Source organism: Sclerotinia sclerotiorum, genomic scaffold (assembly GCF_000146945.2).
Source record: "Sclerotinia sclerotiorum 1980 UF-70 scaffold_14 genomic scaffold, whole genome shotgun sequence".
In the NCBI taxonomy this organism is placed as follows: Eukaryota; Fungi; Ascomycota; class Leotiomycetes; order Helotiales; family Sclerotiniaceae; genus Sclerotinia; species Sclerotinia sclerotiorum.
The window spans coordinates 402,463-423,639 of record NW_001820822.1 but is presented as its reverse complement, the minus strand read 5'-3'; the positions used below and the strand labels follow the sequence as shown (position 1 = coordinate 423,639).

Sequence of the window (21,177 nt, the reverse complement as noted above, 5' to 3'; positions counted from 1 at the left end):
TGTTTGAATTGAAGCTAGCAGAATCAATGCCAGGAAAGGTATAAAATCTCCACGTCCGAATGTAGGCCTCCGTCTAAGTGATCGTCTTGTGTCCTCCACCGTCCCGAAGCTCTTCCAATGCACGCCTAATCTCATCTGGAAGAGTACCCCAAGCAATGCCATGCATGCCAAAAAAAAAGTAATCAGAAGGGTGACATTCTCGCATGCAGAAACCCGGGTATCACAATTTGAAAGCCAACGCCCGATGGAAAGATTACAAGAGGTAAACCATGCCTGCAGCGGCAGCGGCAAGAGCACCTGCTGGAACGAAGTTGGCAGGAGCAGCAGCTTTACTTGTCGAAGAAGCGCCAGTGGCTGTTGGGGAAACGAAGCTGCCGTTGGTTGCGGTTCCGTTGCTGAAGGTGCCGGTGGTGGCCGGGGCGACGGCGCTGGTAGCAGCTGAGGCGTCAGAAGCGGTGGCTGCTGCAACAGCTGCGAAAGCAAAGACGAAGATGGAAGGCTGCATTTTGCACGTGATTATGTGTGTTGATAATCGGAAAGGCGATAAATATTATTTCGAAGTTGAGGATGCTTTCGAGATCGGGAAGCCTGAGCCTGAAGAACTGAATGAAATAAAACGAATGTGGTTTGTTTACTTGGAGAAGATGGAGAAGAGAATCAGACGGTTCAAATACCAAGCTTCTTTATTTGTGGCAACAGGAAATTACACAGCCTTGTAAGGGGCACCACTTCTTGTCTCGGTAAGATTTATATATAGAACGATCAACAGTCTAGAATTCTGGAAGCAGCGTGAATCATGTGATATGAACTACGAGGGTTATAACGTGAAATTCAAAATCAGACAAGGTGAAGCGAAGATCTCTTGCATTTCAATTAATGGTTTGAAACTTCCTCCATCCGCCTCATCTTACATACGAAGACATAGCAAATGAGAGAGAACAGATCTCTTCGACCTATCGGTAACGATGATCTGGTACTCAATCTAGCCCCCGAAAATCAAATTTCATTGATCATGGCGGTCATAACAGACCTCTAATAAAGTAAGGAAACGAGATTGGGAAGAGGTAATAGCATTAATGAAAGGCTCGATGGATCCATGAAATTACTTCACTTGAAGTCGGGAGGTCAGGAGAATGTACACCTCATTTTAAATTAGGTATATCAAGGCCGTGTGATCCTCATCTCAATCGAATTACCTCGAGCGTACATTAAGGATAATTGAAAATAAGTTTGAAGCACGATGCCGCGATACGAGGCGGTGGAATGTCGAGGATTGATATACACAACTTTTGTCGTACAGAACCACATCAACAACGCTTATTATTCGGAATAATACCACAGCATCCCACTTTTGATGCATTGAAACACGGACCTTTCCATGCATGACTCGCAAGAACATAGGAACGTGGCACTTATTCTTATATTCTTATAACAGCAAGACACGGAAAAAGTAGCAATAGCGGATACGGCGCGCCTGAAGAATAAAAAAATGGGCATGGAAGCACAAAGTAACTTCTTCGTCCCCTGCAGGCTGCTTGACAGGTTGACTTCCCTCCCAACTTCCCAAGATCAAGCATAAATCCTTGTAGATCTCGTTTTGAATGTAACCTGCCAGCCTCTTCCATTAAATAATGAGTTGTCCGGCAATTTAGCAACCCAAATATGTGTTAGTGAGACTTTTTAGCTCAATCCTCTGCGACACGAAGCTCACGATGCAATTTGTTCAGATCCGACCCTTGAGTTTCGGTCAGATCAGATTAACGAATCATGTGCTCGAGAGATCGAATGTTGCTGATGTTCTGTACAGGGAAAAAGCTCCTGTTCCACCGCATAATGGCTCGATGCTCGTACGCGGGTCTTCCATTGCATCAAACCCTTCGAATCTTCAACCAGGCCATGCTCCAATTAACCGAATGATACATCTACCCAAAGTACTTTATACAAATCCTTTTGAATCACCAGGTGTTGTAGATGATATCATACATGAAGACATCTTCAAGTCAGCATGTGGAGGCGAGCGGTGTAAAATTCCTTCGGCGCCATTATCAACGTGTAGTTTGTCGGTGCTTCGAAAAAGGCGCTTGATGATGGATGTTTTGCCGGATAGCATGGGCCCGCATGTCCCAACGCTCACGATAATGAAGCTAGAGTAGATATTCGATCGCTGGCTGCCACGCACGCGTACGGAGGATGTCTGATTTTGGACTTCTTTGACTTGCCTAGGAAGAAGCAGTTCGTTGCCTGAACCTCGGTAAACAGATTTCACACAATGTGTAGAGAATGTACAGCGTAGTATGATATCGCATCGCTTGGAGAAGTTGTGAGGCGTTTCCAATAGCATTGCAATTGAATCGAATTGCACGAGTCGCGAGTCGTGAATCGTGCCATAGTTACATAGTTTCTATAAGCTAAGATTAAGAGTGTATTTTAGCCTTTAGGTGCGAGCATTGCTGCTATGATTGGTGCGCGTCGGGAATCTGTCAGCGAGAAATGTTCTTAAAACATCGGTTTGATGTTTCACTTTTCTGAACAAAATATTAATAATACACACATTGCAGTGTGCAAACAAGAAAGCAAGCACCTTCTGAGCTGTGCACCATATGATTATCATTATTTTATCATTATTGATAAGTCAAGATACGGTTAATCTGTGTACACCTTACTCCGCAGAGGTTGAAATTGGAATTGATTTATCATGATAATGCTATGTATGGGTGTATGGATGGATGTATATTTGCATGTACTGGATGGATGGAATGAAATTATGCATGGATGAGAAGCGGATGGTTGCACCAAATGCATAAAAGCAGAGAAGCGAGCAGAGGGCCAAGGTTTTATCCAGCCTGTAACCGATTTGGAACTACGGTACCTTGAACATGGTGGGTTCGCTTTGAATATCGATAACGCAGTCGTAGCGCCACACAGAAAAGGCTACCCTAATTGGAAATCATATCACAAGCCTCACCTGATTGGATGATGCATTGGTACATAGCCGCTGTCGTACTTGATCGCAGAATGAAGGTTGTTTTAAATTTTAATCCAAGACTTCAAACAGTCACGATGATGATGCATGCTGATGCTGATGCAACAGCAACAACAACAGTAGTAAATAAACTTCCAATCTCGGGATAACCAACAAGATTGATAGTTTTAAACTTAATATCAAGATCAAATCGAATCAGATCAATCCAATTCAAGACTGACTGATGATCGATCATTGATAACTCGAATTGATAGGTGGAACTCCTCATCCATAGACAAAAATAAAAGACCAGTACCGCCACACCGTTTGTGCGTTCCTCTCTGGTGCTTGATGACGCAGCACGCAGAACAATTTGCTTACCAAAATCCATGTCAGACGTACAATCGGCAAGTATGCCGGGACTTTTTCATGAAAAGCAGCAAGCAGAAACACTCTATCGGCTGCTCTGAGAACCCTGTTGTTGACAAAAAGTAATCTTTCTAAAATCAAAAACATCCCCAACGTCCGAAAGTAGAAAACAAGGGATCGTCGACTTCTACTACCACCTTTCAATTTGTTGCCATCGTTGAAGCCCTGGAAAACTTGGGATTTTCGCGGCAGTTCGGAAGGTCGGAATTCTTGCTTTGATTGGGGAGATCATCTAAACATTCTAAACGCATTTTGATTAAACTCTACCTAGAAAAGAAAATTGAGCAGTAAAGGAGTAAGGTGCCTGTATCCGGAAGATGGCCTGTCACCAGCCGGAGGTGCGGCTTTGGTTGAGTTTCATTGCTTTTCGAGATCATACTTGGCCGCATAGAATTCGTGGACGAGTGTGCGAAGGCAGCGTGGCCGTTTCTGAAAGTGATGAAATGCATCAGGGCCTGAGCTGGCGATAGCGTGTGAGTTGATAGACAAAGTAGGACTTAGTAGGACAGTGTTTTGAATGTGTTGTACACAGCACAGATACTGCATCTAGCTTGCAAAGTGTCTAAGCTGTTTGAGGTAAATGATATCACGGAGCAAACCGTTTTCTTGTGTTATCAGATGGTGCGTTGGTGACATGTTATTGAGGAGTGGTAGGTAGCGAGTTTGACATGCAAAGAAACTAACGGTATTCACCATGGATGGGATGCTGGGAGGCTTGGTTGGATGGTTGGATGGCTGGATGGCGGGATGCGTTGACGAATGCGTGGGAAAGAGTTTTGGGAAGGTTAAACTTCTGACCCTCGAATCGATACTATTACCTATTTAGCTCCTGTACAGTGAAGCTGCTATAGAAAGATTACGGAGTCGACAAGAATCGTCATGAAGGACAGCGAGTATAACCTTGCCCATATGCCGGGCCGGTAGATGTAGGCCTAGTAAGTTTGTTGATTTGAGATGAATCAGGAGATGATGCCATTTTCATCAATTTCATCGCCTACGCAGGAAGTTCGGTGAAACTTTGAGCATAGAAAATTCACTCAGCTTCTTGTTCAAACGGTAAAGCAGAGCGACAGGGGTGGATTTTATTGTATGGTAATGCTGAACATCACATCTAGCTAAGTCGAGTTAGAAATTTATGAATTTTCTCCATGGCATAAACCCCTTTACAAGAAAGTATGGTAGCCAAGCAATCGTCTATTTTACCATGTCATGTACACACATACACATCGGTAGGTAGCATTGAAGTCTAGGATCAAAAGCATTACGACTCAAGCCTCTCTGCCAACAGCCAAAAGAGTTCGATCAGAGGTTGACTTTGGGACAAGTAACTTTGGGGAAAGTCATTCGAAGGTATCGAAGTGTAGGCTCAGTGACCCATGAAATAATTACCAAGCTACCAAGTACAATCAGCATCCCTTGGCATTCATTAGAGTTTTCTACATTGTAACAGGTGAAGCTAGCAGTTATTCGAAGTAGAGGAGGTCCCTTGAAATAATTTTGTCAAAGATATCGTGATACGTCGAGTGAGCAATGAGATGATCCGAGGCACAGGACATGTATCTTGCCCTCTCTTTGTAAGCAACGGCGCTGTGCTGTACTGAGAGATCAGTAGAATGCCGGTCGTAGATGATAGGAATTGGAGACTCGACCCTACAGTGTACACATCTAATCCGTAGAGTATCGTCGTGAAAACCTTCTTGCCTGTCGCAATTTGATATCCTTCGTACGGCGACTAAATCATCTTGGGAAGTTTCTGCTTCCTCTACCTTGTCCTGTCGACTCGTTCCTGCTTGCCATGTCAATGCTTTGTCAAATCTAGGGTAAGGTTTGTTTTGCTCTCAACCATCATCCCATATCCCATCCTCGGATTCCTCACCGTTGGAAAAAAAACGAGCTATTCTATTTCAATCCATGAACGCGAGAAATATTCCATTCAAAATCCATCCGTCCGTTCACTTCGATTCATTCTATCACCAAAAAGGGAACACATACGTCTCTTAAAGCAGCATTATCTGTTGATTCAGGGAAGAAAAATCCTTACTCGTTCACCGCACTAAATACCGACATTACCTAGTACTATTCAAATTTTCCCTTTTCCTTTTTCCCTCAAGAGTCTCAAAAGTAGTAGTCTAATAAGATCTAAGAGTGAGAGAATTTCTTGTGACGCCTCCACTCAAAACAGACGTCCGACGTTTTTCTTTCTCCATCATACTACCTTCTAAGTTCTCACCTCTCCCTTCTAACCCACCCACCAGACCTATCCACTCTTCTATCATCTAACATTTCCATCCGCCCTGGGAGATTTCGAGGAAAGGTAGAAAGGCAACAAGCATACCAGCATACCTTCCCGCAAGCCCCCCTCAATCTCCAATTTAATAGACGCCGTGCTACGGAATTGCTGCTTCTCAATATTCGTGGGCGGATTATTATTTTATTCCTGGATTCCTAAAAAGCGTTGAAGGGACCCTGTTGATCGACCGCATCCTCACACTTGCGAAAAAAAAAAAAAATATTAAGTTCCCCACCACCGCGTTTATTTGCGCCCATCTTTGGATCATTGGAACGGATAAAGTCTTCTTCGGATCCACTTATTGCTTCGAACACGAACAATTCACTGTGAACATCTTGAGCCTCATAGCAAAGCTTCGTCGCGCTTCGTTCAAGCTACCCGCAAAAGAGTTATCCATTCTCCATAACGGCCTCAATATCATACTGCTTACGGCGCGCATCACCGTTGTTGTTGACGCAGGGTCCATTTAAACTTTCCACCGTCTTATCTGCTTCACAAGACCTCGAATACGTACATCCATCCGTTCACGGAAAAGAAGACTCGACACCTGAAGCTTTGAGTAGTTGGACGCGACAAGACCAATTGGTTTCCTGAAGCCCATTACATTTCAACCTCAAGAACTACGGATCAACAATTTCGATCACAGTGATACAACGGCGAAAAGTTCTTATGATTGAGTAGTCGATCATCCCATCAAGAAAGTTCGTATCAAAAACTCCGTACTCGTTATGGACAACGCCCAATATCATTCAAACGCGATGAGCAACGGAAACTCACCATACTCTCCACTTCCTGGCATTTCTCCTCACCAGCTCCAGCATAACTCGAATTTGCCTCCTCATACTTTACCACCTCTGCAACCACAGCAGCACGCTGCAATGCAACAGCAGCAGCAGCAGCAACAGCAACAACAGCAGCAGCAACAGCAGTCATGGAGCGCGCCTCACACTCCACGCACTCCTGGCACACCAAACACACCGGGGTCTGCTAGTTTAGGTTATTCGCAGGTTGGAGCACAATCAAGGCCTGCACAGATGATGTATGGAAACTCTTACCAGCAGCAACCTCCGCAGCATCAATACCGCACTTCGGCCTCAATGATGCCCCAATCCTCAACCGCTTTATCGCATAACCAGCCTATTGCGCCGGCTCCTGCAACTAGTCGAGGTCCCCCATTGAGACCTATGCCTGCGAGTAATGTCCCACAACACCTCTCAATGCATGGAGGTTATCCTCAAAACAATATGCTTCAGCAAGTGCTTGCAGAAGAACCTCCTACCCATGTAGTGGGTTCTCAGGGTCGAAGAGGAATATTGCCCAGTGCACCGGGTCGCCCCCAGGTCACTGCCACTGGTCCTGGATCCACAAAAAATGCCATGATCCCCGCAAAGGATGCTGATGGAAAATTCCCATGTCCTCATTGTACTAAAACATACCTTCATGCCAAGCATCTCAAGCGTCATTTATTGAGACGTAAGTATTCCCCCCACATTTCATCAGTCAATTGCGGAATAAAACCTTAACACATTTCAGATACTGGAGATCGCCCGTACATGTGCGTACTTTGTCGTGACACCTTTTCCCGCAGTGATATCTTGAAGCGTCATTTTCAGAAATGTTCAATTCGTCGTGGAAACCCTACAGGAGCAAGTCACTTGTCCCATGCGCAAGCGCATTTGAAGAAGTCACATCCGGGACCAAAAGCACATCAGCCAATGGGCCCAGAGTCTGATCTTATGGGTATGAATGGTATGAATGGTATGCCAAACGATGGCTCAATGCACCCATTTGGTGTGGTTCCCGATGGAAGTATTGCCGATGCTGGTTCTAACCTAACAGATGATCAAGCTTCGAAAGCTTCGAACGATCTTCAGCGACTCGGCAACCCCGATAACCGAGACCGAAGGATTAATGGACCTGCGGCGGGCGGTTCGAGTCGATCGAGTTTTGATCAAGGCTATGGAGGAGGAATGCCGAGTACTATGTCTTCCGCTATGAACCCTGCCATGGCATTCAGTATGCCAAATGGTCAGAATGGTCATTCTTACAGTCAGAGCTACGATTTTGCTTCTCAAGGCAACACTGCTAACTTGCATGCGCAGTCGATGGAGGGAATGTCAACTGTTTCTAACGGAAGACCTCCGATGCCTGTCTATGCAGGAGCGAACGCCAGCCAACATCCGATACTCGACTGGCCTCACATGCAACCGAACGGTCAAAACAACTTCATGACTCCCTACAACAACTCGAACCTCACGAACCAACAAATGCAGATTAAACAAGAACCTTACAACTCGAATCTCGCGAACACACAAATACAAATAAAACAAGAACCTTCTAACCACGGTTTATTCAATGGTGTTGTCTACCCAGGTGCTCCCGATATCCCAAGTTCTGATTTCTCCAATTGGAACATCCCAGCTCCAAACGACCCACTCCAGCAAATTTCAAGCCAATTGCTAAACTTTTGCCTTAACGCACATTCACAACTCAATGCTCGCAGTCAAGAAATCAGAAAATTTCTTTCCGCAGATAACATTAAGCACTTCCTTGAACAGTTCAGCAATTTCCAAGGGCATTTCCCCATCATCCACATGCCTACGTTCCGTATCACGGATTCCTATGAAGGTCTTCTACTAGGTATGATCTGCATTGGCGCGGTTTACTCTGATCGCATGAACCCAGCTCAGGTCCGCGAGATGATGGAAGTTATGAAGATGGTAATAGAATCCAATTCTCAAGTCTATTCGATCATTTCCCGAGGACCAAGTGGTGACTATCCCAACGATTCAATTGGCTCTTCCAAGTTTGAAATTGAGCAAATCGCAGCTATATTTATGATGCAAGTTCTTTTCACATGGCATGGTACACCACTTCAGCGCGAGAAAGCCAGACGTGACTTCCCCATGGTTGTTTCTCTAGCCAGAAGGGCTGGTCTCACACAACCAATGACCACGAGCCCTTTCAGCGTTCTGCACCAAGCCCATGTAAATGTTGATGCTTTTGTTGCCGCAAACTTTGATTGGAATGCTTGGGTTGAGCAGGAAAAAAGATCTAGGCTACTTTATATGATCTTCTTACTGGATTCTGCTTTGGTTATATTCTTCAACATTGCGCCTTCTTTTGATGCACTTGAGATTAGACTTCCTCTTCCTGCTGATGACGCTGCGTGGGAGGCTCGCTCTTCTGCGGAGTGCGCGGATGCTCTCGGTCTTAATGGTGCCGCGGTATCAGCCCAAAAGAACCCTGAAGGCAACCGACGACGCAAGCAGCCCGAGATGCACACCGTCCTGAAGACTCTGATGCATCATACTTATGACATGCAACCCGGAACCACGAACTTGTTCTCCAAATTCGTTCTGGTTCATGCTCTTCATGTGCAATTGTGGACTGCTCAGAAACAGGTGTCACAAGAATCTGGGCAAATCGCTGCATCCTTGAACAGTGGAACAAATACACCACTAAGTCAAAATGACTGGGTGATCAGGAGCGGGGATCAAAACGGCAGTGGGGCACCAAGCGCAAATAACAGTGGGCGGGCAACTCCTGTCGATGGCCAATCTCTACTTTCTCATCAGCTTCTCAAATCTGTCACGACAGCCTTCGAAAAGTGGAAGAAAGCGTGGGATGAGGATATCAGCGTTCAATACCCCCCAGGAGCTTCTTATTCCCGCCGCTTTGGGTTCTGTCGCGATGGTGCACATTTTTACTGGCTTCAGAAGTGTATGCTATCTCAAAAGCTTGACTGGCAAATGCCTTCGGATCAAAGGTTCACACATGTGATTCAATTGCTCAAATTTTCTAAGCGATGGGCCTCCACCGATACATCAAAGCGAGGAGAGGAGCCTGGATCGGTCAGTGACATTGACAAAGACTTCGGCGTATCGAACTTGACACTAGACATGGCCCAATTGTTTAGACCAGTAAACGCAAAGATTGATTCCCCTGTCCAGGGCGTACATACCAACATTTAGCGGAATCATACGAATTATACGTTTGGGTGGGATAGCTTATAGATGGTTTTCATTGCATTGCACGGGCGTTGTTGCATTTTCCTTTAATTCATTTTGCTCTATCTGACAGCGTCGAGACCTACAGAGTATATTCGGTTTAAGAAAAGTTTGCGTTGGGTTTTTTATACATTAGCATTGCATTTGGCGGCGAAAGGAATGAGTTGTGATTAGAGGCCTCAGCACCTGACTTGTGCTTGGGATTCCATTTTGTTCGCATTCGTTGTCCCCGCTCAACAGGACGAGCTCACATTTCGTTCTGAGTTTGGAAGCGGGGAAATGAAAGAAAATCTTATAGAGGGATACCAGCTTTTTTAAGCGTTGCATTAGATGGCTTTGCTTTTTTTGATTGGTACCTTGTTTATAGAGGCGTCGTTGCGATGGGTTGTTGGGAAGGAAGATGGGATGTCCTTTGACCGGGATGATGAAAAGCATTTGAGACGATTTGGGCGGAAGAAAGAGGGTTGGCATTTGCTCACGCAAAAAGACAAAAGCATGAAAATTACTTAAAAATCTACAGACCAAAAACCTACATTTGGTATTGCTACCTCTTGCAGCTTATTGCTGGATGAGGTAGTCAGAGGGGCAGGAAAGGGAGCGTAAATAGAGGATTTGTACTTTACATATTTCTCTGTTTCTCCTAACTTGCCTTTTCCGGGGAGTTGCTTTGCTCTTTTCAGGTGTTCATTCTTTTTCACGTTGCGTTACATAGCTCAGGTCAAAATTTGGGGGGTGTGGTGGGATACATGGGATAAAATGATTGATTGGTACTCGACATGACTCTTTCATTGCGAAAGTCGTTGGTATTATATTATATAGATAGAATCAAAAAAAGAATCAAAATTTTATAAAAGGGATATTTTTTGTGTGTGTTTGTGTTTTGTTTTGTGAGTTGTGATGGATATTTAGATGAAATCAAAGGCTGGATGGATTGTACTGTGATGACTAAATGGATGGATGAATAGAAGACAGGTGAGATGAGATATTTAGGTAGGTAGATAAGTTGTTAGTATACTTTGATACTTCCTCATACTGAGTACTTTCGAGTGGGACTTTCTTCTTTGCTCAAATCCCCTAGGTGGGAGAGAGACATAAATAAATTAAACACATAAGTGGAAAGAATCCTAGATGGAAATAAACCTAGGCGCACAATAAGCCCACATCAAACACAAACCCCAATAAAAGCCATGTTAACAACTACCGACAGCATCATTACCAGACGGTCATAAACTTAACTCACACACCATGAATATATCAAGTAGACCATCCATCTCAAATCATTCTAAAAGATAAAATCTTTAATTAATCGATATATCATATATGATGTATGTAACAATCGACTGAAAAGGACAATAAACATTCGCCCTATCTATAAAAGGCCGTTGAAGGCAGTGATATCACAAGTCCGTATACCATTAAAAATATCGGCTGTCACTTTTTAAACCCCCGCCCATACCATTTTGGATCGTTGAGATCCTTTTTGAACGCCAAACTTGTTGAAGTTTGCCCTTCCTAAACACCAGCGCTAAATGCAATGTTAAATGCCATAAAACCAAAGTGACCCATCCTCATACATGTTGAATCGTAAAATCGTGTTGAAAAAGTATAATCATGTTGAAAGTATTAATGACCATTGGCCTCCCCATTTGTTAGTGGGACAGACTGGGGTTCGATAAATCGTACACCATCAACGTCACCATTCTCGGAAGTCTCGAAAGGTTCTTGGAGATTTTTTACAGTGAGCCCATCGAAAAGTGGGAAGAGCCCATGTGACTTGTGAAAGTCGTTATGAACTAAGATTAACGTTAAATCAGTGGCCATCTAAGGATTGAACAGAAGAGAATAACTTACCAATATTGACAAGGTACCATGAATCCATAATGGATTCAATGAGCCCACGACTTGGGCTAAGTGCAGAATGACAGTGAGCCCAATCTGTTCCCAGACGGAATGCCTCATCTTTCCAAGCTAAGAAACTGATGGTCTCGACGATGGTAGGTTGCACAATTTCTTTACCAGGGAATACTCCCCAGGTGACAGCGTTGGGTCCATCACTCTGTGCGTTCGTTTGCAAATCTCCAGTCTTCTTAACAGCATAGTATGTTAGGTCAGGGTCGTGCTGAATACGACGCACTAACTCGGGCATCATATCCGGAGCGACCAAGAGTTCCAAATAAGCTTTCTGGTAAACATAACCGTTTGTAGGTCCCCAACCATACACAGGATCAGATGACTTAACACCGTCAACAGCAGGTTGAGAGTTAATGGTAAGGAATCCACGTCGATTGAGCTCAATCAAATCAGACTTAATGATATCCGCTTCGCTTGAGATTGGAGCTTCACTCCAAGGAAGACTTTCTATCCCGTTCTCAAGATAACTGACAAAGAGTTCGGCGATGTCCTTGATAGATTTTGGTTGACCCCAGAGTTTAATGTTTTGTTCATTGCTGCCCTTTAAGCCAATTCCATAAGCATCCAACTCGCCAAAAGCAGGAGATCTCGAGTCTCCCCATCTACCGTTAGGAAATTCATCCCAATCCTGGGTTCTAGCCACATAAGACTTGTTTCGGTTCTTCCAGAAGATTGGGCGAACATCTTCCTCTCTACGACCAAGACCAAGTGATTGTCTCCAAGGAAGTGCGTGCTTCAAAGGACGTTGCGTCGATGGAGTTAAATTAAGTTCCTCAAGCACCATGCGAGTTGCCTGAGCCAAGTTCATAGTGTAAAAATGTAGATGATGTACTCCAGCTTGAATAATGCGACGACACATTTCAGCGACCAGATCCTTCCCGATGTTACGCACGGCAGAATCGTCATTCTTGACAGCTTCGAGAGACGCGCTCCATTTAGGCGGTATCTTACACCCCATGTGGTTGCATCTTCGAAGGAAGCTTGCATATGTGTTGATGGGCATGATACCTGGAATAACAGGGATGGTAACACCTCTTGCTTTAACTTTTCCCAGCCAATCAATGAAATTATCGACATCGTAGAACATTTGTGTAACAATGAAGGTAGCACCGGCGTCGACCTTCTCCTTTAAATGGTCTAGCAATAAATCTTCATCGTCCTGGTCATCGCAACCCTCGGGATACCCGGCAACTCCTATATCGAAATGATTGCCGTATGTCTGACGAATATAATGAACAAGGTCTTTCGCATATTGAAATCCTCCTTCGGTCGCCTCCCACTTCTCCTTTTCACGCGGAGGATCTCCTCTTAGAGCAAGAATGTTTGTGCATCCGGCTTTGTAGGCATTTCTGAGAGCTTCGTCGACTTTTTCTTTTCCCATATCGGTACAAGTCAAATGCATGCAGGTTTCCAAACCATATTGCGATTGAGCCACTCCCACCATCTCGCAGGTCAATTGGGCCAAGCGACCACCTGCGCCCCAAGTAATATCAATGAAGCTAGGCCCTAGTCCATGCATGCGGTCCATTCTATCGTAAAGATTTTGCACACCTTGAGCAGTTTTTGGTGGGAAGAATTCGAAGGAAAAAGAGGGGTTGCCCGACCTCTCGGCCTCTGCGAGCATGTCTTTGATGTGCATCTTGAGGGTTTTGGATTTCTAAGTAGTAGTGCAGTCGAATGGATGTAACCTGAAAGCAATGATGTTAGCAAATTTCATTGTGAGTTCAGAGATATCTGGGCGGTGAGTGAAGGCTGCAAAGAACCTGTCGATGGTCAAATTTGACATCAACCCCGCAACGCCTTCAGCAATGGCAAAATCAAGGCCCTGAGTAACGGCTACATAGGTTGGCAGATTAATGTAAGGGCGAGTAGTGAAGTATGGTACCTTTTTGTTGCCTTTTGTGAGGATATACCCTTCTCTAGCAGGCTAGACCAGATCCTTGAAGTGATAATAAAGAATGAAGAGGACTAGAAGGTTACTAGCCAAAATACCTTTTACGCGCCCAACGATCTGCTACTTCCCGCAGCATGTACTTCAATTGTTTTATTGGCTGTGCTACGAAGGTTTGCAGGAAAAAGTTGATGGTGAAGTACAAAGGCAGGAAGGTAGGTACGAGAGCGATGCAAGAAGGCTAGAAAATTGAGAATATATTATATGATCAGGACTAATAAATTCGACCCAATGGTTGATCGTATATTAACTCCACATTTCACAATGAACAATTGAACAATGAATTCTTCATTCTGGGGATACTTGTCTGGTTGAAAGCACGCAAGCAGATTGATAAGGAAAATACATGATCTATATATCTTATCAAGACCAATTACCTAAGTACTTTGACTACCTCTTTCCCGGCGTTTTGTTTGTATTACCCAACAAGTCCGGACATTTTAAAATTCGTGGAGGTTAGTTTTGGTCACAAAAATCATCGGGAGCCGACGAAATTGCCCCTCGCTACGGCACGGTACACCCGCCACAATTGACTAAAATGCTCCGGCTGTATGGAGACGAAAGACCTAGCATCTCCATAGTTTGTGGGTTAGATGAAATCAGAACCTATCCACTAACAATGTTTTCCTACAAAATCAAGCAATCATCGCCTGGGAGTCTTGTTAATTGTGTTGTACTATGTAGTTGGTATTTCCCTATATCTCTACATACAAGCAAACCACCACAAAGGATTTCTTTCATTACCTCAATAATGCCGCCCATAAAACAGGGAGGTGTTAACTAACGCCCGTGCTCCATATTGCCCCTCCGTGGATATCATCACAACATACCATACCAAATTCTAAACGGACGACAATGCCAACCAAATGAAAACATTAATGTTGTCCCGCACCATCTTCATCAGTCCGTAAGCCATTAAACTGAGTACCTTGATTGGCAGTGCTCAACCTTGCACATAATCCCAATAATACTACTGTTTCTGTAGCAGCATAGTGGTTGAGAGCATCCAGCAAAATCTGCAAATGCTTGCTAAAGTTGAACTCGTATTTTTTGATGATCTCATACATCTTTTCAAGTCGTGTTTCATCAAAGCCCCCTTCCGGAGGTGGGTTCACATTGTTTGATTCGCCGTTTCTAGCGCCTCGATCACGCTGGTAGCGAGTCCATTGTTGTGCGTTCATGGTACTGGGCCTTTCTGCACCTAGCAAATCCGTGTCGATCTTCTCCAATTCTCTCGAGAGCCAGGAAGTGAACGTTGCGAACATAGTACAGGTTGACATCAATTTAGAGTGGATCTGCCAAAGTGGTTAGTAGAGCTTAACTTAACAATAATTATAATAAACATGCCCTCAGAAGTCTGCTATTCGTAAGCATGCACTCCTTCATACAAGTATCAAGGAAGTCAACGTGATCTTGCATCAGTTCGTCGACAGTTCTCACAGCTGGCGTTTTTCCAATTTTATCGTCTTCCTTCGCATTGAGCCTAGCCATCAATCCCTGCCAGTTTGGTTCAATGACCTCAGATGTACAGAAGTAAAGAAGTTGTTGTACAAATACAAGCATTCGTGCTCGCAATGTAAATACTCTTCGCTTCCACAACTCAAGATTCCGATTTGAGCTTTTGTGAGACCAAGTAGCGGCTCGATTATGTGTTTGCCAACAGGAAACAAGTTGTTGCTCAAGATAGCGTAAGGATAGCAGATATCGAAAGAGTGCTTGATATCTCCAGACTGTCTTCCTACTAATGACCAGAGACACTGGAAAAGGGACGGAATAATCTAATTGGAGGGAGGTAAAGCCAACAGCAGCCTTGTCGTTCTCTGTGACTGGTTGAGCAGGAGTTTGTAGCGACTCTCCTTGTTCAATGCCGGATATATTGACTACCCTCGTCAACATATTTGTCAAGCTGATATCATTCATCTCAACTTTGATGTCTTCCTTGAAGGGATCTTGCGCTGCGACACTTCCAGGTTGTCGAAGAACAAGATCGAGTAAAGACTGAAGCTTGCTCGTGTTAACAGCCTTGACAGGTTTTCGCAACTCGGAATTGCCGAGCTCCAGGAAATAAGAAAAGAAGTCCGAGCGGTCTAAGAAGAAATAATGCTTCAAGGACCTCAATCGTGCAGGTAAAGCATGAGCAGTCAGTAATAAGTTAAGTAAAGACTCGTTGGCATGCGCGTAGGCACTATTGACGTTTTCCAAGAATCGATTGTCATCAAATGACCGAGGGACATCTTTCACCTCTTTACTTACATCAACACCTCCACATTCACGTACGACATTGAGATACTTGCCCGCCAAGAGGACTTTATCTTTCACACCTTCCAATTGAGGAGGTACATCAGTATCCCTGATCGTGTATCGCCTTTCCCAGTACTCATCGGTATAATCCTCCTCCAGCCTTTCCCTCTTGATACTTTTCTGTTCCCTCACAAGGAACTCTGCATGAGGATCTTTGATGCTTCCATGATGTAACCACTCATTCAGCATCACCATATAAGGTCGACTAGCATCTCGTAACAATGAGGTTAGGAGAGACCTAGCAGCTGGATCACCGGACATTGTCTCCAATCGTTTGGTAATGAGACCTAATACACTTCCACCTTTGCAGATCTTTTTACCTGGAATATTTCCAAGCCCAAGGTCTCCACCTTCCCGGAGACTTTCTAGAATATTTTCGAAATCATCCATTCCATCCCCATCTTCCTCGTCTTCCTCAAGCATGGAATTTCTCTTCAATATTTCATGGGCAAGTGAAGATAGTTGAAGCATCATGTGACTCGTAGGGAGAGTATGGAGGTTCAGAACATGTAAAGTAAAAGATGGATTAGTGAGAAATTGGGTTTCGAGCTGAGCGATCAAAATGAGGTAATCATGTAGGAGTTTCCTCATGGCAGCACATAATGCATGATTCACAGCCCCAAACTCTTCCCGGCTCTGCACTTCAACGAAAGCCTCAGTTGCTCCGTAATTCGTCGCCATTTTAAGCATAGTCGTGGTGAGGTCCTGTAAACTAGGATCCAAGCCAGGTAATATCTTAAAGCTGGGGCCAGCGAGACGATCCTTTTCAACAAGGGGGTCATAACTCTTCCCGAATCTTATATATTGTCCCTCATATCCCATGAAAACAAACAGGAGGTCCTCCAATATAGCTGCTTCTTGAGCTTCTAAAGACAATTCGTGGAGGGGCTGCGGCTGTTGGGCTTGGGGAGCTTGAGAAGCAAGTGGTGGAATAGAAATTCTGGATGCTAATGGCGCGGTCGTATGAGGCACCAATGATACCTGAGGATCCCATGACAATACTAGAATCGTGATGTTTAGAATGACTTTGTACATTTTACCCCAGAAAGGATCTTACCAGGTGGGGTTTCGACTTTCGATGTTCTGGATGGAAACTCTTCCCCGCGGGATCTAGAAGTATTACTAGTCGTAGAACGTTCGGTAGGTGCGCGACGATCAGGACTTCTTGTTCTCGACGTCACTGTGTCTCGAGTTCCGACATGAACCCGTTCAGTCCTTCTCTCTTCCACTACCCCTCTATTATTCCGTTGCGAGCTCGATTGTGCTCGTCGGTGATTTGATTCTCCAGCTGCCGGTGCTGGTGAAGGACGCCGGCGTGCATCTGGTCTCTCGGATCTTGTGCCTGCCAGTGCAGAAGGTGGGCGGGATCTGGAGCTGCCACTGCCATTATCATTGTTCGACCTCCGCTCAGGTTGTGAAGAGACTCTAGCTTGCGAAGACATAATTATCACATCTGGATTTGAAAATTATGAGCACGAAGAAGCCGAAAATATATTGAATTGAGATTGGTAACCTAATTGTACCTATGCGAAAGTAAACCGTATATCTCCATTGCCGTTACTATGAATTTATTCTCTCCAAGTCCTACTCCATTTGTTCACGCGTTTTGATATAATTGAGTTCCCAGAAAGACGTGTAGATGAAGCTAAACCTATTTAGATCTAGTCACTCAGAGTTCAACCTCAGGAACGGGCCTTTCGATAGCTTCGCATGCCTGTGCTTGCCTAAAGTAGCTCCGAAATCTGATAGCTACCAACCCTCTAGAACAAGCTGTTTGTTCATACCGTCAACTTTCTGACTTTACCTCCCCGCGAATACCCTCACTTTACGTATTTGAATTCAATCAACGCATTCTACCTCGAGACTATCTCTTCATCGACCAGCACATACCCTCTCTTACTTTTGCAGCGGCTGTTTCCCAAGATGTTTATTGCAAGATCTGAATATGGTAAGTTAGTTGAAGCATTCTTGGGGCGCCTATGTCTTCGTTATATCGACTAACAACTTTGCAGATCGGGGTATCAAGTATGTCGAAACCCAGCTACAGCCAATATCTCACAATTCAGGTCAATATTAATATAACATCAGTACCTTTTCCCCGGAGGGTCGTTTGTTCCAAGTCGAATACTCTCTAGAGGCTATCAAGTTAGGGTCAACGGCAATAGGAGTTGCAACTGGTGGTGGAGTAGTTCTCGGTGTCGAAAAGCGCGTAACTTCCACCTTACTCGAAACGTCGTCTGTTGAGAAGATTGTCGAGATTGATCGTCATATTGGATGTGCCATGTCAGGACTTCAAGCAGATGCACGATCAATGGTAGAACACGCTCGAGTCGAATCTCAAAATCACAGCTTCCACTACAACGAACCTTTAAGAGTCGAGAGCTGCACTCAGGCTATTTGCGATTTGGCATTGAGATTTGGTGAAGGTGCAGATGGTGAGGAGAGTATTATGAGTAGACCATTCGGTGTTGCTCTTTTGATCGCTGGATACGATGAGGACGGACCACAATTATACCACGCTGAGCCAAGTGGAACATTTTATAGATATGATGCAAAGGCTATTGGTTCAGGTTCAGAAGGAGCCCAAGCTGAATTACAGAACGAGTTTCACAAGGTATAATAAGAAGATACCCACATACACATGATATCACTAACCGTAAGATTTAGTCACTCACAATTGAAGAGGCAGAAACTTTGGTATTGAAGACATTAAAGCAGGTCATGGAAGAGAAGTTAGATTCGAAGAATGTGCAATTGGCTAGTGTTACCAAGGAGAAGGGCTTCAGAATCTACACAGATGAGGAAATGGCAGCTGTTGTGGAGCGATTACCTGCGAATTAAGATTCCAAATAACGAGAAAAGTCTTGAATCAATCTCACATGGATTAGTCAATTTAGACATCTTAATTGACATGAATGAACGATATTAATGTATGATATCTCTTATCTATTGAAGGTTGCTTGACTCTCTACTTGTTCTTCTTCCTGTGCTTTCTACTGAATTTCACGGATCATCAAAGTTGCAATGTGTCTGGAATCTCAAGGTATACTCGACCTCCAAGCGTAGGGAGAGTATTTTACCTGTACAAAACTTCTGAAAGCTTTAAGCTCAGTAAACTGAATGGCTCTGGTACAACGATTTGAGACTTCCTTTACGAGCTGGTTATATTCCAGAATTGTGTTTTCACTTCGCAGTTAACTTTTGACAGAGGATGCTTTTGAAAGCAATGTTCACTTATGCAAAATCCACAAATTAACGTCGACGAAAATGACGTTGAAACAATCAAAATGTAAACTATTCCTCAATCTCTCCAGATCCACTTCAAGCATCCATGCACAATCATTCTTCATCAAATCCGCCGTCTTCTTAGCTACCGCATACACAGTAGTCTGACAATGACCCCTCGTGGATCAAGGAAAGATACTCTTCTCTACTATCCTCAAGTTCCTCGTCTTATACACAACTACTTTCTCGATCATCACCCGTACTTTCTTTAAAGATAGCATGGCGCATGGAATTTTTACTTGTTGGGAGCCATGCACTCAGAGTGGCTTTCTTCACACATTCTTGATGGCATCTAGATGGATCATATTCTCTAGAACCCCGTGGTTTTTCTTCCACTAGTTGGTAGAAGCGAGGAAAGAGGAGCTGGTGATACGATTGTTTGTGAGAATGTATCAGATGTGAAGAGAGAGTATCTCGAGATCAAGAGGATGCGATAGATATTTAGAATTGATTTTGGGAGGGTAGGTGGCGGAGAATTGCTCATGTGTGTGTTTCCCCGGATAAGGGATGTACAGTACAGCAGCAACATACAAGCGAGGGTAAGATAATCACCAGACGAAACATTACCATCCTTCTCACCTAAACTCGTACTTTCTTCCGTACTTCTTTCCCGATAATATCACCAGCGCCGTCTCCGGAATGAAATTCCTAAGCGCAGCACAAGGGAAGAACCCTCCCGTTCCCTCCGACGGCGTCCTAAGAAGTGAGTGAACCAACTACACATGAGATTTCCTAGATGTTTCTCTCATCATCCACATCCGCTTTCGCATCGTCATCATCGCCAGATTTCTGCAACAAACCCTCGAGTTTTCTCTCTTCCCTCCTCAAGAAATCCCATCACGGGCAATGTTCCTCCAGCGAAATTTCCCCCCGTAGCAAAAGGTTCGCTTTAAGCACCCATCGCCGCCTCAATCGCATCACCATCCTACCTAGTCAAACTATCCATCGTCTTCACCCCATCTGCCACTTCGAAACCAAACACGCTGTTGATATAACCCTGGAGGTTTCCGCTTACATCTGCATTCTCATTATAATCTTGTCATAATCGGAATATCTAATTCTCAGTAAAAAAAAGCCGAATCAATCCCAGATAATTCAAGCACTTGCGGAGTTTTAAGAGCCGCCAACTACGAGAATAATTTTCTTTTGTTACCCTGGCCATAAGAAGTGCGAATAGGATAGGAAAATGTAGGAAATGCACATTGCGGTGAGATATTCATTCTCCTCAGAAAAATGCATGTTTGGGAATCTCACAGTGCAAGGGCAAATGTTAAATTACGACGAGCTGATTCTCCCACATCCTGGCGGGTTGCTTCGTAGGACGTTGATAGTGCGTGATTTCTTGATTTCGTCGCGCATTTTTATTATATTATTCGTGTTAATTTACCCCAAAACCCCCAAGCCTTCCCTCCCGGGAAATGAATCGCGGTTAATGCCTCATCTCATAGTAGTCCGTCTACGTCTCAACTCAGGTTTTAGGTAAAAGAAGTAATATCTACTCAGTGGAGGATACGTGGATAAAACCTGTGCATTTCTTCTGTATCTCCATATCCATATATTTGAGTGAGTGATGATGATAGCTGCAAAGGAGGACAGCGGAAATGTGAAGCATTTTTTTTATACTAAGGAGAAAAGATATCTATCCCGTTACCAAGTTAAATTCCGCAGCGAAGTCCATGCATTAATACTGAGTTTGGGGTTAGTGGTAAATGGTCCCCTATTTATGATTTTTGAGCTCTTAGGAGTATTTCTTGAGAGGGGAATATATTTTTCTCTTCTGTCTGTTCTATTCTGTTTTGTTCTGTACTGTGATTTATGATTTATGCTAGTTCATTCCTTCATTTTTGGTATATAGTAAGATCTTACATACATACATACATACATACATACATACATACATACATTACCCCATTCATCCCCTTTTTACAAAATATATATATATATTTAAGAAAATAAACAGAAGAATATATACATATATACATAAACACCTAGAACCCACTCCCAAGCCCCACTCATTCTCCTCCCCCCCGCCCCCCAC

The 21,177-nt window shown here is 44.0% G+C and overlaps 8 protein-coding genes across 8 annotated transcripts; 3 read left to right on the top strand and 5 right to left on the bottom strand.

Annotated features, from left to right (window-relative positions):
- Positions 1–253: 253 nt before the first annotated feature.
- On the bottom strand, positions 254–505 carry SS1G_09768 (predicted protein; the record flags this gene model as incomplete). The annotated part of the gene is made up of 1 exon (XM_001589085.1): positions 254–505. One exon carries the CDS (start codon positions 503–505, stop codon positions 254–256), a length of 252 nt encoding a protein of 83 aa, XP_001589135.1.
- A 1,207-nt stretch (positions 506–1,712) lies between these two features.
- On the top strand, positions 1,713–2,153 carry SS1G_09767 (predicted protein; the record flags this gene model as incomplete). Its single annotated transcript, XM_001589084.1, has 2 exons — positions 1,713–1,999; positions 2,057–2,153. 2 exons carry the CDS (start codon positions 1,713–1,715, stop codon positions 2,151–2,153), a joined length of 384 nt encoding a protein of 127 aa, XP_001589134.1.
- Positions 2,154–4,854: 2,701 nt separating this feature from the next.
- On the bottom strand, positions 4,855–6,614 carry SS1G_09766 (hypothetical protein; the record flags this gene model as incomplete). The annotated part of the gene is made up of 5 exons (XM_001589083.1): positions 4,855–4,983; positions 5,119–5,163; positions 5,384–5,403; positions 5,917–6,055; positions 6,459–6,614. The coding sequence occupies 5 exons, from the start codon at positions 6,612–6,614 to the stop codon at positions 4,855–4,857; spliced, it is 489 nt and encodes a 162-aa protein (XP_001589133.1).
- Positions 6,615–6,925: 311 nt separating this feature from the next.
- SS1G_09765 (hypothetical protein) lies at positions 6,926–9,655 on the top strand (the record flags this gene model as incomplete). The annotated part of the gene is made up of 2 exons (XM_001589082.1): positions 6,926–7,154; positions 7,215–9,655. The coding sequence occupies 2 exons, from the start codon at positions 6,926–6,928 to the stop codon at positions 9,653–9,655; spliced, it is 2,670 nt and encodes an 889-aa protein (XP_001589132.1).
- A 1,474-nt stretch (positions 9,656–11,129) lies between these two features.
- SS1G_09764 (hypothetical protein) lies at positions 11,130–13,241 on the bottom strand (the record flags this gene model as incomplete). Its single annotated transcript, XM_001589081.1, has 2 exons — positions 11,130–11,203; positions 11,543–13,241. 2 exons carry the CDS (start codon positions 13,239–13,241, stop codon positions 11,130–11,132), a joined length of 1,773 nt encoding a protein of 590 aa, XP_001589131.1.
- Positions 13,242–14,428: 1,187 nt separating this feature from the next.
- SS1G_09763 (hypothetical protein) lies at positions 14,429–17,296 on the bottom strand (the record flags this gene model as incomplete). The annotated part of the gene is made up of 4 exons (XM_001589080.1): positions 14,429–14,848; positions 14,994–15,551; positions 15,807–16,855; positions 16,912–17,296. 4 exons carry the CDS (start codon positions 17,294–17,296, stop codon positions 14,429–14,431), a joined length of 2,412 nt encoding a protein of 803 aa, XP_001589130.1.
- Positions 17,297–17,777: 481 nt separating this feature from the next.
- On the top strand, positions 17,778–18,695 carry SS1G_09762 (conserved hypothetical protein; the record flags this gene model as incomplete). Its single annotated transcript, XM_001589079.1, has 3 exons — positions 17,778–17,806; positions 17,943–18,468; positions 18,522–18,695. 3 exons carry the CDS (start codon positions 17,778–17,780, stop codon positions 18,693–18,695), a joined length of 729 nt encoding a protein of 242 aa, XP_001589129.1.
- Positions 18,696–19,084: 389 nt separating this feature from the next.
- SS1G_09761 (predicted protein) lies at positions 19,085–20,498 on the bottom strand (the record flags this gene model as incomplete). Its single annotated transcript, XM_001589078.1, has 4 exons — positions 19,085–19,224; positions 19,671–19,744; positions 20,069–20,156; positions 20,438–20,498. The coding sequence occupies 4 exons, from the start codon at positions 20,496–20,498 to the stop codon at positions 19,085–19,087; spliced, it is 363 nt and encodes a 120-aa protein (XP_001589128.1).
- Positions 20,499–21,177: the final 679 nt, after the last annotated feature.